Here is a 12,453-nt window from a genome sequence, read left to right on the forward strand (position 1 = left end):
TAAAATTTGATTTTAAGTAAATAGATCAATTAAGTCACAAACATATCGAGTTAGAAGGTTAATCATATTGATTCCAATAAGATCAAAATGAATTTGATTATTAAATGAGTTACATGTTTTAATAATTAGATGTTTTTGCATCCTAATTATTATTTGTCATATTTTGTATTGACCTTTCTCATCGAATGCCTGAATTTTGACACAACATGAACACAACCGCTCAATATAAATTTCATCTCCGCGACTGAACCAAATCATACCATGAAGGGTGATAAACAGCATTTTAGGAGCTTTTACTAGGTGGGTTTTGGGGGTGCAAGACAGGTTTGACACCAAGCTGCAGCATGCCATCCGCACCCTTCTAAAATAGAGGCCAATGCTTGGACAACTAATGTTAGAGAACAGAGATTTGGCCTGCTATCCCCCAGAAAGAGGCAATGAGCATACAATTAACAGTCTTTCCTGAATGTAGAAAGAAATGATCATAAAACTCTTTCAGCACATCCAGAGAATCCCTCCAGGCTGCGTGCCAGCTGTTCATACAATGCCAGGCTATAGTCATGGGCACCCAAGTGCTGCTTTAATATTCCTAGCTCCCCAGTGACTGAAAATTAAATAAAAAGAAAATGCTAGAGAGATGGAGAAACTTTTATGGCATTGCTCCATCAATTGGAAAGAAGATGAATGGGAAAAAAAATGAAAAGAAACAAGCATGCTGTTAGCAACTACAAAGATTAAAAAAAAATTCAGTAACAGAGAATAACAATAGATAATGAGAGGAGAATACATAAATGAAATTAAAAGAAAAGGAAAGAAAAAGAGAGAAATTACAAGGTAATACAACTCCGCATGTAATAGACTCCTATTGCTGTGGCTCTTTTCTTCTCTAGGAATGGGTGATTCATAAAGCCTCATATACATGGTCCAAGGGAGTATGCATCAAATCCGAACTCTCCATTCATTAACATAGTCTCATCATGTTCCTGCATCACACACCAGATCTTGTTATAAATGTTCAGAGAAGAAAGCAAAATTATCAGATAACCAAAAATTGCAGACATAACTAAGGAGCTGGTTTATTTGGTGTACATGATCAAATTCAGTTGAATCCATTTTACAACAGCAAAATATGCGTAGATAAAAAAAAGAAAAAAAGAAAAAGCATCCAACTAGAACCAGTAGGAAAGCAGTCCTGGGATGGAAGAGCTTCTCAGGTAGAGATATGATTTGAAACAGAAAATACCATCAAACACTAATTCAAAACAAAGACATAGATAAACAGTTTGAGAAAACCTTATGGTTTCACTGATTCTTTTTCCTTCTCTAAGACTTGAGTTGGTGGTCAGAGCAAGTAATAAAAAATATTGGTCAGTAGAAAGAATGGGTCAGTGGTGGGAGCATCTAAAATCCTGAAAACAAATATTTGGGCACCTAGCAGTTGAATCAATGCAAATGGAAGAGGTAAAATCAGCGAGGAGAAAAATATGCATGAGGAACATATTTTTTCCAGACTAGTGCTGAAAATATTACTCGTCCTTTTTTCTTTTTCCGATAATACATATCCAACTTCAAACGATGTCATGCAGTTGCTAAGTCGTCTGCCTCTATGTGACAATAGTATATTATTACAACAATTGTCATTTTGATACCAAAATACTTGCATCATAACGATTTTGATAACACAAAATTTGCAAGCACTAACATTGCTGTTAACTTGATTATTAACAGCTTCCTTGACTACTGTTATCCTGATCATTCACACAATAAACCCTCCACATCAACAAAACCACAGAAACAGAGTCCTTACTTTGAACAGTTAAAGTTTTCCAGCTTAAGATATAGGTTAATTGCAAGAGTCTGAAGTAAAGATAACCAAAAGGTCTGACAATAAAAAGGGGGGACTCAAGCCAAGGATTCAATGCCCCATTATAGGTCCATTGGTTTGTGAAATGTTTCTTGTAAAATCATTCCCAGGCTTATAGCCAATCAGATGAGACCCATCTCTCCTTCAAAGGGCTCTCATTCCCAAAAGACTTACAAGTGAAGAGGATTATAGCAGATAGAAATGGTATTCATTAAATAACAGGTAATGTCAGGCATTCAAAATCTTTCAATTAACTGGGAAACTTCTACAGTATATCTCTCTATTAATATTAAGGTACCCCTTAAGGATTTATTAAACCTCCTAGAAGAGTAGGACAGGGATATCCAATTTCTCCATGTCTTGGTTAAAAATCTTAAGTATGTGGGTGAGGATGGAAAAAAGGTAAAGGCATCAAAGCTAGTGATTATGGTGTAAAAATTCCTTATAAAATATTTGATGATGATTATCTAATTTCAGTAAAGCTTCTGGTAGTGCTCAAAGGAATATTACTGATCCTTTTAGCAATTATTATGTTCTATCTCATCTGCAGGTCAATATATCTAATCCAATGTTCAAATGTTAAAATGGTTACAATTAACATGTAGGAACAGAGGTGAATTTTTTTCATCAAAATACATGGTCAAATGTGCAGCATTCTGTTTTATATCCATTAATTTGAGGTATGGAACAATGATATTGAGCTTTTGTGGTTTTCCATTATCAAGATAAGAGAAATTACCAAAAAAATAGTGCAGTCAAAAAAATGATTTTATATGGAGTTGGGTTGTTATGCTTTCAGTTTGATGTTTGGAGGCTCATAACTTGTTTCTTAGACCAGTTCTTGGACATGACAATCCTAACAGGCTGAAAACAACAGAAGATGAGAAAAAATGAAATGTTGAGTTACATCCCTCAAATGCATTCTTTGCTTCGCTAAGTTATTGGCTTGTGCCATTGGGAAATCTAAGAACAGTATGAGCTGATATGGACAAAAACAACACATCCATGGTTTTGTATGTGAATTTTGATATCACTATATTGTGGAGTCTCTGAATGACCCATTATTTAGGACTACAGTTCAATGGAACTTGGTTTGGGCAATGCAATTTACATTATGATATGCAAAACAGTACTTAAAAAGTAAATAAACAAACAAGCAAATCTGGATGAATAGACATCTTCAAAAATAAAAGTAATAAAATGACAAAACTAGTGATGAACCAACTATATCATCAAAGGTTCTCCACATGTTCTAGTTCTGCCACCCTAGTCAGTTCTAATAGAACAATATCTGGATATTAAATTTGAAGCAACCTTTATAGAAGTACTAAGAAATCTCCTCAAAATGATAGGTACTTTGTGGGAAGATATAAAATGAGGTGGCAAATTCGCCCTCTCATGGCTTGACTTAGTTCATCACACATACATAGGCATTGCCATAGGTGTGTGTGGAGGTTCTGGTTACTCATCCTTTTCTTCCTTAACATTGATGTCTCCACCTTATAATAATGATTGAGAGAACATCAGCAGAGTTGCATGGATTTCTACATTTTTTTTACAGTCAAATTAATTGTAGGAATCATACCCTCCATGTCTATGGAATAAGATTTCTCAAAGAGAGTGAAGAAGATATTAGTTCTCTTATACAGATGATATCAAGAAGCTTTTGGTCAAATGTACTAAGGTCAATGTTACAATCCACCAGAGTTCTTAAGATGTTAAGAGGATGCTATTTCTTTCTTATTTTGATATCATTCATTCATTCTTTTGCTCGGCCCTTTTGTTAGGGCTATACCTCTTCACATAAATGGATTCAGAAGTTAACAATCTTAGAAACACAACAACATGAATCCAAAAGGTGTCAACATGGAAAGGAAAATCAAGCCAATACAATCATTAGAAGGAAATAAAGTTTTCCCCATAATTTAGCATGGAGTGATTCAAGAGTTACACCTGGTTATTAATTTGAATTCACAGGAAAGGAGACAAAGTCCACCTCTGGTTTCAGCAAACAAACTCCAACTTTCCTGGGGGAGGGGTAGGTGGGGAGGGCATTCAATTTTATTTATCTAACTAGATAGGACTGGCATTGGGTGGGAACATTTGAGCACCAGAAGAGAACAGAGACAAATAAACTATCGTAAAAAGTTCACTTGGTGGGATTAAGCAAACCAATTTTCATGAAGACAACATCATAGGAAATACAAGCACTAAGGTGGATAATGCAAGATAGAGATTATAAAAAGGGTTCACCTATCATGTGAAGGGAAAAGTCAAAACATAAATCCACACATGACATCCTCGGTTTATCTTAAAGAATTCATCTTCCTATGGTAGGATGAAAAAGGATGACTATGAATGCATATGTAGAGCAGGTTACTCTGAACAGAATAAAATAACCATGACTGACAAGCTGCTTGAAAATTTGATGGTATTGCGTGCCTCTTTATTTACTTCTATGTTTCTGATTATTGAGAACAGCCAAATGACTTTTATTCAAAATGAAGTTAAAAACACATAAGGGGAAACTTAACATGATCTGCCCTAGCCATTCACTTTTTGAAAATAAACTCATTATAATCATTGTACATTTGAGATATCCTAATGTCCTTAGATTGGTAGTTTCTTAAATTGAGCATAAAGGGATTTCATTTCTCTGGAAAGCCTTGCCTCTGGAACAGCAGCAGTTGTCAGCTATACCTATGAGAGAGGTTTCTATGAAGCAGAAACAGTTGTGTGATATGCTTCATCTAGATTGACAAACTTACATCCTTGTTTATAAACATTATAAATTAAACCCTAATTTACCATCAAATCCAGAATCTCATTTTTTTTTTCATTTTCTTCTATTTAACATTTTATATTCATTTTAAACTTATGGTTGAGATATAGGGAAAAACAGAAGAAGAAATGTAATGAAAGCAGATGAAAGAAAGAATTTGGTCATACCCGTTTTATCATTGCACTCATTAGATCATCCAAGGACTCGTAACTATTATGAATCAAGCCATCCTGTGACTTTGTTTGTTCCAAGAGGTAGTCTTCATTTGACACCATCTTTGTGTCCATAGCTGATTTCTCAACCTCGCTGTGCTGCACAAGAGATGAAGAGCTAGCATTTGATTGACTGATCAAAGGCATATCCATCTTTCTATTGCATGCTGCGTTATTTCGGTCCAAACTGTGGTTTAAGGGACCCATAACATTGTTGGCGGGAATGATAGAGTTTAATGTGCCAAAAACATGATTTGAGCTCTGGGTGTAATCTTGTTTCTGTTCTTCCCACCTTTGCTTTGGTGCATAGTTAATATTCTGAACCACATTACCAATCAACCCTGATTGGCATGGCATTTCTCCTCTTGAGTCCTCAAGAGGTCCTGCAAGTGCACTAGTGGCAGAAAAATCAATTGGGCTACGTCGAATATGAGAGCCAGTTGAAGAAATATGCTCTCTAAGGTTATTAGTAGTCAACGGATCGCGATTGAGTGGTTCACTCAATGGCAAAGAATTTGATGGAAACTTCGACAATTGAAGTGCACTCTGCCAGTTTTCATTACATCTACCATGATCCAGAAAATTAGATGAACCACTGACGCCCATTGTATAAGGTTCTGGATTCAAAGTAACCGCTTTCAGGGAAGATTGATTTGCTAACCCTCCCCTACATAGTGTTTGTTGTGGATTAGATTGTAACATCAAAGGGTTGCTTGGGGCATTGGATAAAGAGTTGCTTGAGCTATGAACAGTCATTCTGCTATCAGGGAAGCCATTGGCAGTTGTGAAAACTGTTGTGTTATCAACAGAACTGAACTCTCCTATCTGGGTACTAATGCATTTTCTCTGTTGCAACTGGTCTAGCTCCAATGACGTTGGAATCCCTTGAAACAAACTTGCACTTTGGTTTGTCGGTAAAACAACCGGTTGAAGCTTCCCATGAGTATTAACAGAGTTGCTTGAGTTTTGGGCATGGCCTGTTTGAATCAGTCCAGAAGAAGTAAGTCCACGTAGGCTCAAACCAGCAGGGGAATTCAACCTACCAAGCATCCCACTTGGTGGATATGATGACATAGCAGTGCTGTTAAGCCTTCCTGGTCCAGCCAAGCCACGAAAATCACCAAATCCATCCAGCGAACCCATGCGCATATAAGAGGAATCTTTAGCTCCAAATGCAGCAACCATGTTAGCTTGCTGGGTTGCCACACAACTGATCCTTTTCAGATAAAGCCTATATTTCTGCAACAGAATATATGACAGTAGATGTAAAACTAACCACTCCAAAAAATTCTCCAAATTTTCATATAAATCGTGAACAAGGCAAAACTTTTTCCTTTCACTAAGCTTAATGCTCGATTATTTCACTCAAAATTTTCATGGTTAACAAGAGAAACTGTTACTGAAATTACCAAATTATCCAAATGCATGCTGATGTAAAGTTGGACCGACCACTCATGTTTTTTGATAAAGTGATGAACCCTCTTAAATAAGGAATTACAAGGTCATAGTTACCCCTTAACCAAGCTATGATTTCCACATTGTTATTACGCATAAATTGACTCCACAGCATCATATTTAAAAGAGGGTGCTTTCTTTATCAAAACACACATCAGCAGTAAAAATCAGCTCATTAATGGAATAATCCAAGAAAGAATAACCAATAGATCATTAGTTCTAAAGAGGCATTGCTTTTCCCTCCACAAATTCATCTCTGGACTTTTCTCCAACCATTCTTGAAATTCTTGCCAAAATTTCGATGTAGAAATTGCCTCCTAATTTTCCATTATATGAATCATATTAATTCCCAAATTCCAAATTTTTTCCAGGAATTCTTCAATCAAGAGTTTGTTGCTGAGAAAGCACTGAATGCTTAAAAGTGAATACAGAGTAAGTAAAGGAAATATTTTTACCTGCAGATGGCTAGCCACATTTTCCCTTGTAAGTCCTTCAACATTCATCAGGTCAAGAATTCTCTTAGGAACAGCCTCTGCATTAGAATAAAGGAGACAGGGAGGAAAAAACCATTAGTAACAAGAGACCCAATCTAAATATATGTGGACGTGTTGTATGTATATGTATATATCATATGTTATTGGTGAAGGACTCACTTTCAATGCCCAATTGATTAACAGCTGCAACAAACTTCCTGTGCAGTTCCACGGACCAAACAACCCTAGGTTTCTTTTGGGATGATGGATCCTCATTCTCTTCTCCATTCTCTTCACCCTCTTCCTCCTCATCCTCATTTTGGTCCTTCCGCTTTCTATTTAGTTTTCCATTCTGATCCGCATTGCTGGATGATGGGGGGCCTTCTCCACCTTCTCCATCTGCATGTAGGGCGTTGTCCTGATCTGCAGACTTGTTTTGGTCCTTGGAGTCGATCTTCTTTCTCCTGATTACATGTTGCCATATGTTCTTGAGCTCCTCAATTCGAACAGGTTTCAACAAATAGTCACAAGCACCATGAGTAATCCCCCTCATTACTAGTTTGGGGTCACTATGCGAGGACAACACTGGGAATCATTTAAGATATCAAAGTGAAGTTAGAAATCAATACATCCCTTAAATCTTGAAAGATTTACTATATACTGCTCAAATTGAATATTTTATGGTGTATAGGATAAAGCAAATCTACATTTTTTCCAAAAAAAAAAATAATTAAAAATAAAACCACTAATAAGCAATGAACAGGAGGCAAATCAAAGAAACCAGAGTGGATTTCATCCGCTATACTTCTATAACAAAATTCAACAAAAAGATTTGGGAAAAAGAAACAATAGATCCATATATTGAAGAACAGAACAAGGGTTCATTGCTTACTGATGACAGGTAGGTCCATTTCAAGCCCCACAAGCTCGAGGAGTTTAAAACCATCCATGTCTGGCATACTAACATCACTGATAACCAGGTCAAAGTTGTTCTTGTTTTCCCTCAGCATCTTCAATGCTGTGATCGCCTGGTTGGTTGTTGTAACTGCAAAAATCCAAAATCTTGTTGAAAAAGAAGCCACAATTGGAAAATGTTAAGAGACAAACCCACGGAACATAAATCAAACAAGACTTCAAGCGTACCCCAGAATCAAAGAGAACATCCCTATAAACAAAGACGGCACTAATTCATATGTCATCCATGAATCCCAACAAAATGCAAAATTTAACAAAACTGTGGAATGCGGAAAATACTTGGAACACCCATTTTCACAACTTCTCAAGTATTCTAAAAGCATCGACTTCAAACACAAAACTGAATTGAGTCAACGAACCCATTCAAAATCAATGAGCAGAGCACCAAACGGAAAATTATGATAGGAATTTCAATTATACTTCAAAGAAGCACAAAATTGGGTAAAACAATTTACGTAAAAAAAATCCACGTTTCATGACTCAAACCAAAATTCATGTAAAGCAAAAGGCGAGCAAAACAGAGAAGAACCAAACCCTGATACTGGCATCGACGAAGCAGGCCATCCAAGAGCATCAGACAAGTCGGATCGTCGTCGACGGCAAGCACGCGCATACCCACCGGAAACGGGTCCTTAACTCCATCTTCGCCAGCCAGACCACCTTTTCTTTCCTCCACCGTCATTTTCGAGCAACAGTCTCAAAGACCCAGATGAGAAGAGAGGAGAAAAACAGAGATCACAGAGCAAAAGCTTTGATTTTTGATATTGAAAAACACTTTGTTGACAATTTTGGACCAGACCCAGAAGGCAAAAGACATGAACAAAGGAGAAATGAGAGGGATCAAGAAGAGAAAGTGGGTAAAGAGACAGACATGGACTGGAAGTAGTAAGTAAAGCTGTGCAGATGGACAATGATGGTGATGGCCAGAACAGAGAGAGAAGGGGCTTCAAGTTTCAACCCAAACAATACAGAAATGAAACAGTATTATTATAATCACTCTCTCTTTCTCTCTCCTCTGTGTATTTGTCTTTATCTTTTTCCCCCTCCCACAACAGACACAACCTTTTCTTTTTCAATATGGGAAATTGTTTGAATAATAAACCTTCATTTCTTTTTGGTAATCTCCCCCAGGAATATATGGAAATGGAAGACCTTCAGACAATGACTCTCTACGCCTTCGCCCACCACCAGGCAAACGCTCAACTCATCCACACCCTCCATTTCCCATACTACTCTGACCGCTTCCACAGATCCAACGGCCGAAGAAGGGTCTGAAAACGGGGGAAAGACATCCGAGGCTCATTGACGATGATGCATGTGAGCTCTACACTAGACTCTGAAATTTACCATAACAAAGGCGAGGAAATTAAGTGGGATTATTGGGGGTATTATGGTCAAAAGGGGAAACATTCTCACAAATTACCATAAAAAATCTATAGAGAATCTGTTAATAATTTGGGCTTTAATTGCTAATGATATTCCCATTCTCTATTTTTAGGAAGCCTTTAACAATGTCCGGCCCAAATTTTATTTCTATTTGACAATGACAGGGCCCGTGATTTAGGCCTTCCTTAAACAAAACGGGCCTTCAAATAAATGGTTTGAAAAGACATCACCACCCTTTGGCTTTTAATTGATGGAGTAGTCAGCTATAGGCAATTATGTCATTTTAAGTAAGCCTGATGGGTGCCAAGTCAAATGATTAATAAACTCACTGAAAACACTTTCAGTACTTCCTCAGTCCAGAGAAAACATTTTTAGAAAATGTTTTAATATGGAAAGAGGTTAGCCTGCCTCTTTCCCTATCTCATTATGGGCCATTAATTTAGAGATTCAGTATACAAACATCACCAATTCAATTAATACATCACGTGTCCTAAACTTTTAAAACAATTATAGGATAAAAAAAATTATAAAAATATTTTACAAAAACATACTAATTTTTAAATAATTAAATAATCATTTATTTTGTTATTTACCTGAAATTTTGGATTATCAAAAGCAGAGATGAATTTTTTTTTTTTAACCTATTTTGGCTGAATTAAATTTGGGAACGTCATCACTCAAAATTTCCCCTTTTTCCTCGAAGGCCATTAAATTCTTTGCGCTTTTTTTTTTTTTTCTAGGAATTGTACAAAAAAATGAGAAAAAAAAGAAAGAATAATAATTGCAAAAATACAGAGAAAATGTAGTGATGAAAAAAAGGGTCAAATCTTTTAATGACTTGACAAAGTGGGGTGTCCTTTTGGCATGCATGGCATTTTCTGAATTGGAACTCATCCAAATTGCTGACTTCAGCCTTCTTATTATTTTTTATTTTTTATTTTTTAAGAATTAATCAATATACCACCAAGAAAAATAGATGAAATTTGGATACCCAACTTATCGAAATTTCAATTTTTTCATGTTTTATTTGAATAATTTTTTTGTTTTTATTTTTAAAATTTATTACTATTTTTAATTTTTAAATTTTTTTTTTAAAAAAACATCCAAACTTATATTTAATATCAGTACCATTTCTATTATTTAAATTTTGGTTACGTTTGATTCTTAGAAAGAACTAAAAAAAAATTAATTTTCTTATATTTGATTTTTTCATAAAAAAATAAAAAAGAAAAAATGTTATTAAAATTATTAAAAAAAATTGTATTTTTAAATTATTAAATCTTTGCATAAAAGAGATAAATAAATAAATAACAAAAACTTGAAGAAATATATCAAAATAATTCATTGACTTCAAATTTATTTTAAATTTTTTTATGTAAATATTTTTTTTTTCTTGGGAAATTTTATTTTAAAGAAAAAAAGTAAAAGGATGTTAAATTTTATTTGAATTTAGAAAATAAGTTTGATGATGGAATAGAGCTTTTTCACAACCCACATCAATTATTCACGAAACTACAAATTCCCAGTTTGTCCCAAGGAGGGTGAGCGTGAAGGGCACGCAGAGGGAGGAGAGTGGATTTGGGATAAGAGAGTTTGATTGGTCAGCAAAGTCCAACAATTTTAAAAAATAAAAAAAGTACCAAAAGGTACTACCTCCGCATGTAGAGTGTAGAGACAGAGGGAGACACGTTTCAAAAAATGATTGGTGGGGAGGGGTGTAATGTGGGACCCAGAAGAGATTCCAGGACCAGAAAGAAATGCAGCTTTTTTTGAAAACGACACATGGGTCGCAGGATATCAGAGCCCCCAAGGACGTTTCGGAACGGCGACAAATGTTTCATATCGGGCGATACGATATTTTTGCAGTTTTCTCGTCACCTGTGGTGGGGACCACCTTGAACCCAACCCCAGCACACCCATGTCTAGGATTCTAGGTTGGTGCCAGCCCACTCACAGCCATGTCCCATCCATCATATTTCATCTTCTTCTGAAATATGTAGTATTTACATTCATCTAATTATTATTATTATTATTTTTTTTATCATAAATTTAAAAAAAATATTTTAATATTTTGTCGTTTGTGATTGTGAGTTAATTTCATTTAATAGTATGTTTTATTATTAGTTAAGTCAATAATTTGACTTACTTTTTTGCTCTTTTTTTCTTTCCATTTAATTTTTGGAATTAATTGATAATTCATTATTGTATTCAAGCCTTCTCTCTAGGTTTTGTTTTTGGAAAATTTGAAGAAAAAAAAATGAAGGGAAAAAAAAAAAGAAAGAAAAAAGGTTAGATTATTTGCTAGATGTGGAAAATTGAAAAAATTAAATTGATGGAAAATACATTTTCCTAATTTTTTTTAATCTTTATTTAAGGAAAAATGATGGAGAAAATATTTTAATATTTTCTTTCATCCTTTCCTCAAATTGTTTCTCATCTTTTTTTATAACATCTAAATATAATAAAATATTTTTATTCTTTTTATTTTTATTTTTTTAATACTTTTCAACAATCAAATATAATTTTAATAAAGTGGGAAAAGTTTGAAGAAAAATGCATAAGAGAAAATTTGTATTATTTTTCTTTATATATTTATTTTCTAGTCTTTGTTATCTTTATTTTCTAGCCTTAATCTAATATCAAAATTTGGAATTGATTTTGAGAAGCTTAAAATTATTGTTGTTATCTCTTGTTTTTGTTTATTTTCTAATCTTCCAAGGGCAAAAATGAAAATAGAAAATAGATTTAAAGTTAATAAATTAATTTTTAAATGTTGTTTCAAACTCAATTCACTTATTTTAATTATTTGATATAAAGATTAAATAATTTAAAAATTAATAATTTTTTTAATTAATTTTAATTATATTTGATTTTTTTTTTTTTGTATTTTTCATAATATAACTAAACATGAAAAAATCATTTCCTGCAACATTTTTTTTTTCTTTAATACTTTATGTGACCCAAACGTAATCTTAAAAAATTTGGGCATCATGTGATAGTTTTACAAGGATTTTTTTTTTTTGAAAAAAAAATCAATAAAAAAATAACTATTTGGAAAATAAATATAAAAAATATGATATTTTTAACTATTCTTTTCAGTTTCTTGTTTTTATATTGAACTCATTTTTTCAAAATATGAGTTTCATGCTAAATCTAATTTAATATACATTATTATAGTTTTTAAATTATTATCTTTGAATATTTTCAAATTATTTTTTAAAAAATTACAACATCGTTGCAAAAAGCTAGTTTTAGACCGCAATTAAGTTGGAGACATGAAGGTAAAGAAGGTATGATGTTGTTGAG

The 12,453-nt window shown here is 34.0% G+C and overlaps 1 protein-coding gene across 4 annotated transcripts; it reads right to left on the minus strand.

The window, feature by feature from the left end:
- Positions 1-194: 194 nt before the first annotated feature.
- LOC117925174 (two-component response regulator ARR12) lies at positions 195-8,782 on the minus strand. Of its 4 annotated transcripts, none has more exons than XR_004652961.1 (7): positions 8,296-8,779; positions 7,679-7,831; positions 6,967-7,371; positions 6,769-6,845; positions 4,814-6,097; positions 832-983; positions 195-646 (listed from the first exon to the last, which is right to left on the minus strand). XR_004652961.1 is itself a non-coding variant. In XM_034844088.1 (6 exons), the coding sequence occupies exons 1-6, from the start codon at positions 8,441-8,443 to the stop codon at positions 912-914; spliced, it is 2,139 nt and encodes a 712-aa protein (XP_034699979.1). In that variant the 5' UTR covers positions 8,444-8,779; the 3' UTR covers positions 200-911. The 4 variants fall into 4 exon arrangements, 2 of the variants coding, with proteins under 2 accessions (XP_034699979.1, XP_034699980.1); XR_004652960.1 differs by having other exon boundaries at positions 195-660; XM_034844088.1 differs by having other exon boundaries at positions 200-983.
- Between the last annotated feature and the right edge of the window lie 3,671 nt (positions 8,783-12,453).

This window comes from Vitis riparia, chromosome 11 (assembly GCF_004353265.1).
Source record: "Vitis riparia cultivar Riparia Gloire de Montpellier isolate 1030 chromosome 11, EGFV_Vit.rip_1.0, whole genome shotgun sequence".
In the NCBI taxonomy this organism is placed as follows: domain Eukaryota; kingdom Viridiplantae; phylum Streptophyta; class Magnoliopsida; order Vitales; family Vitaceae; genus Vitis; species Vitis riparia.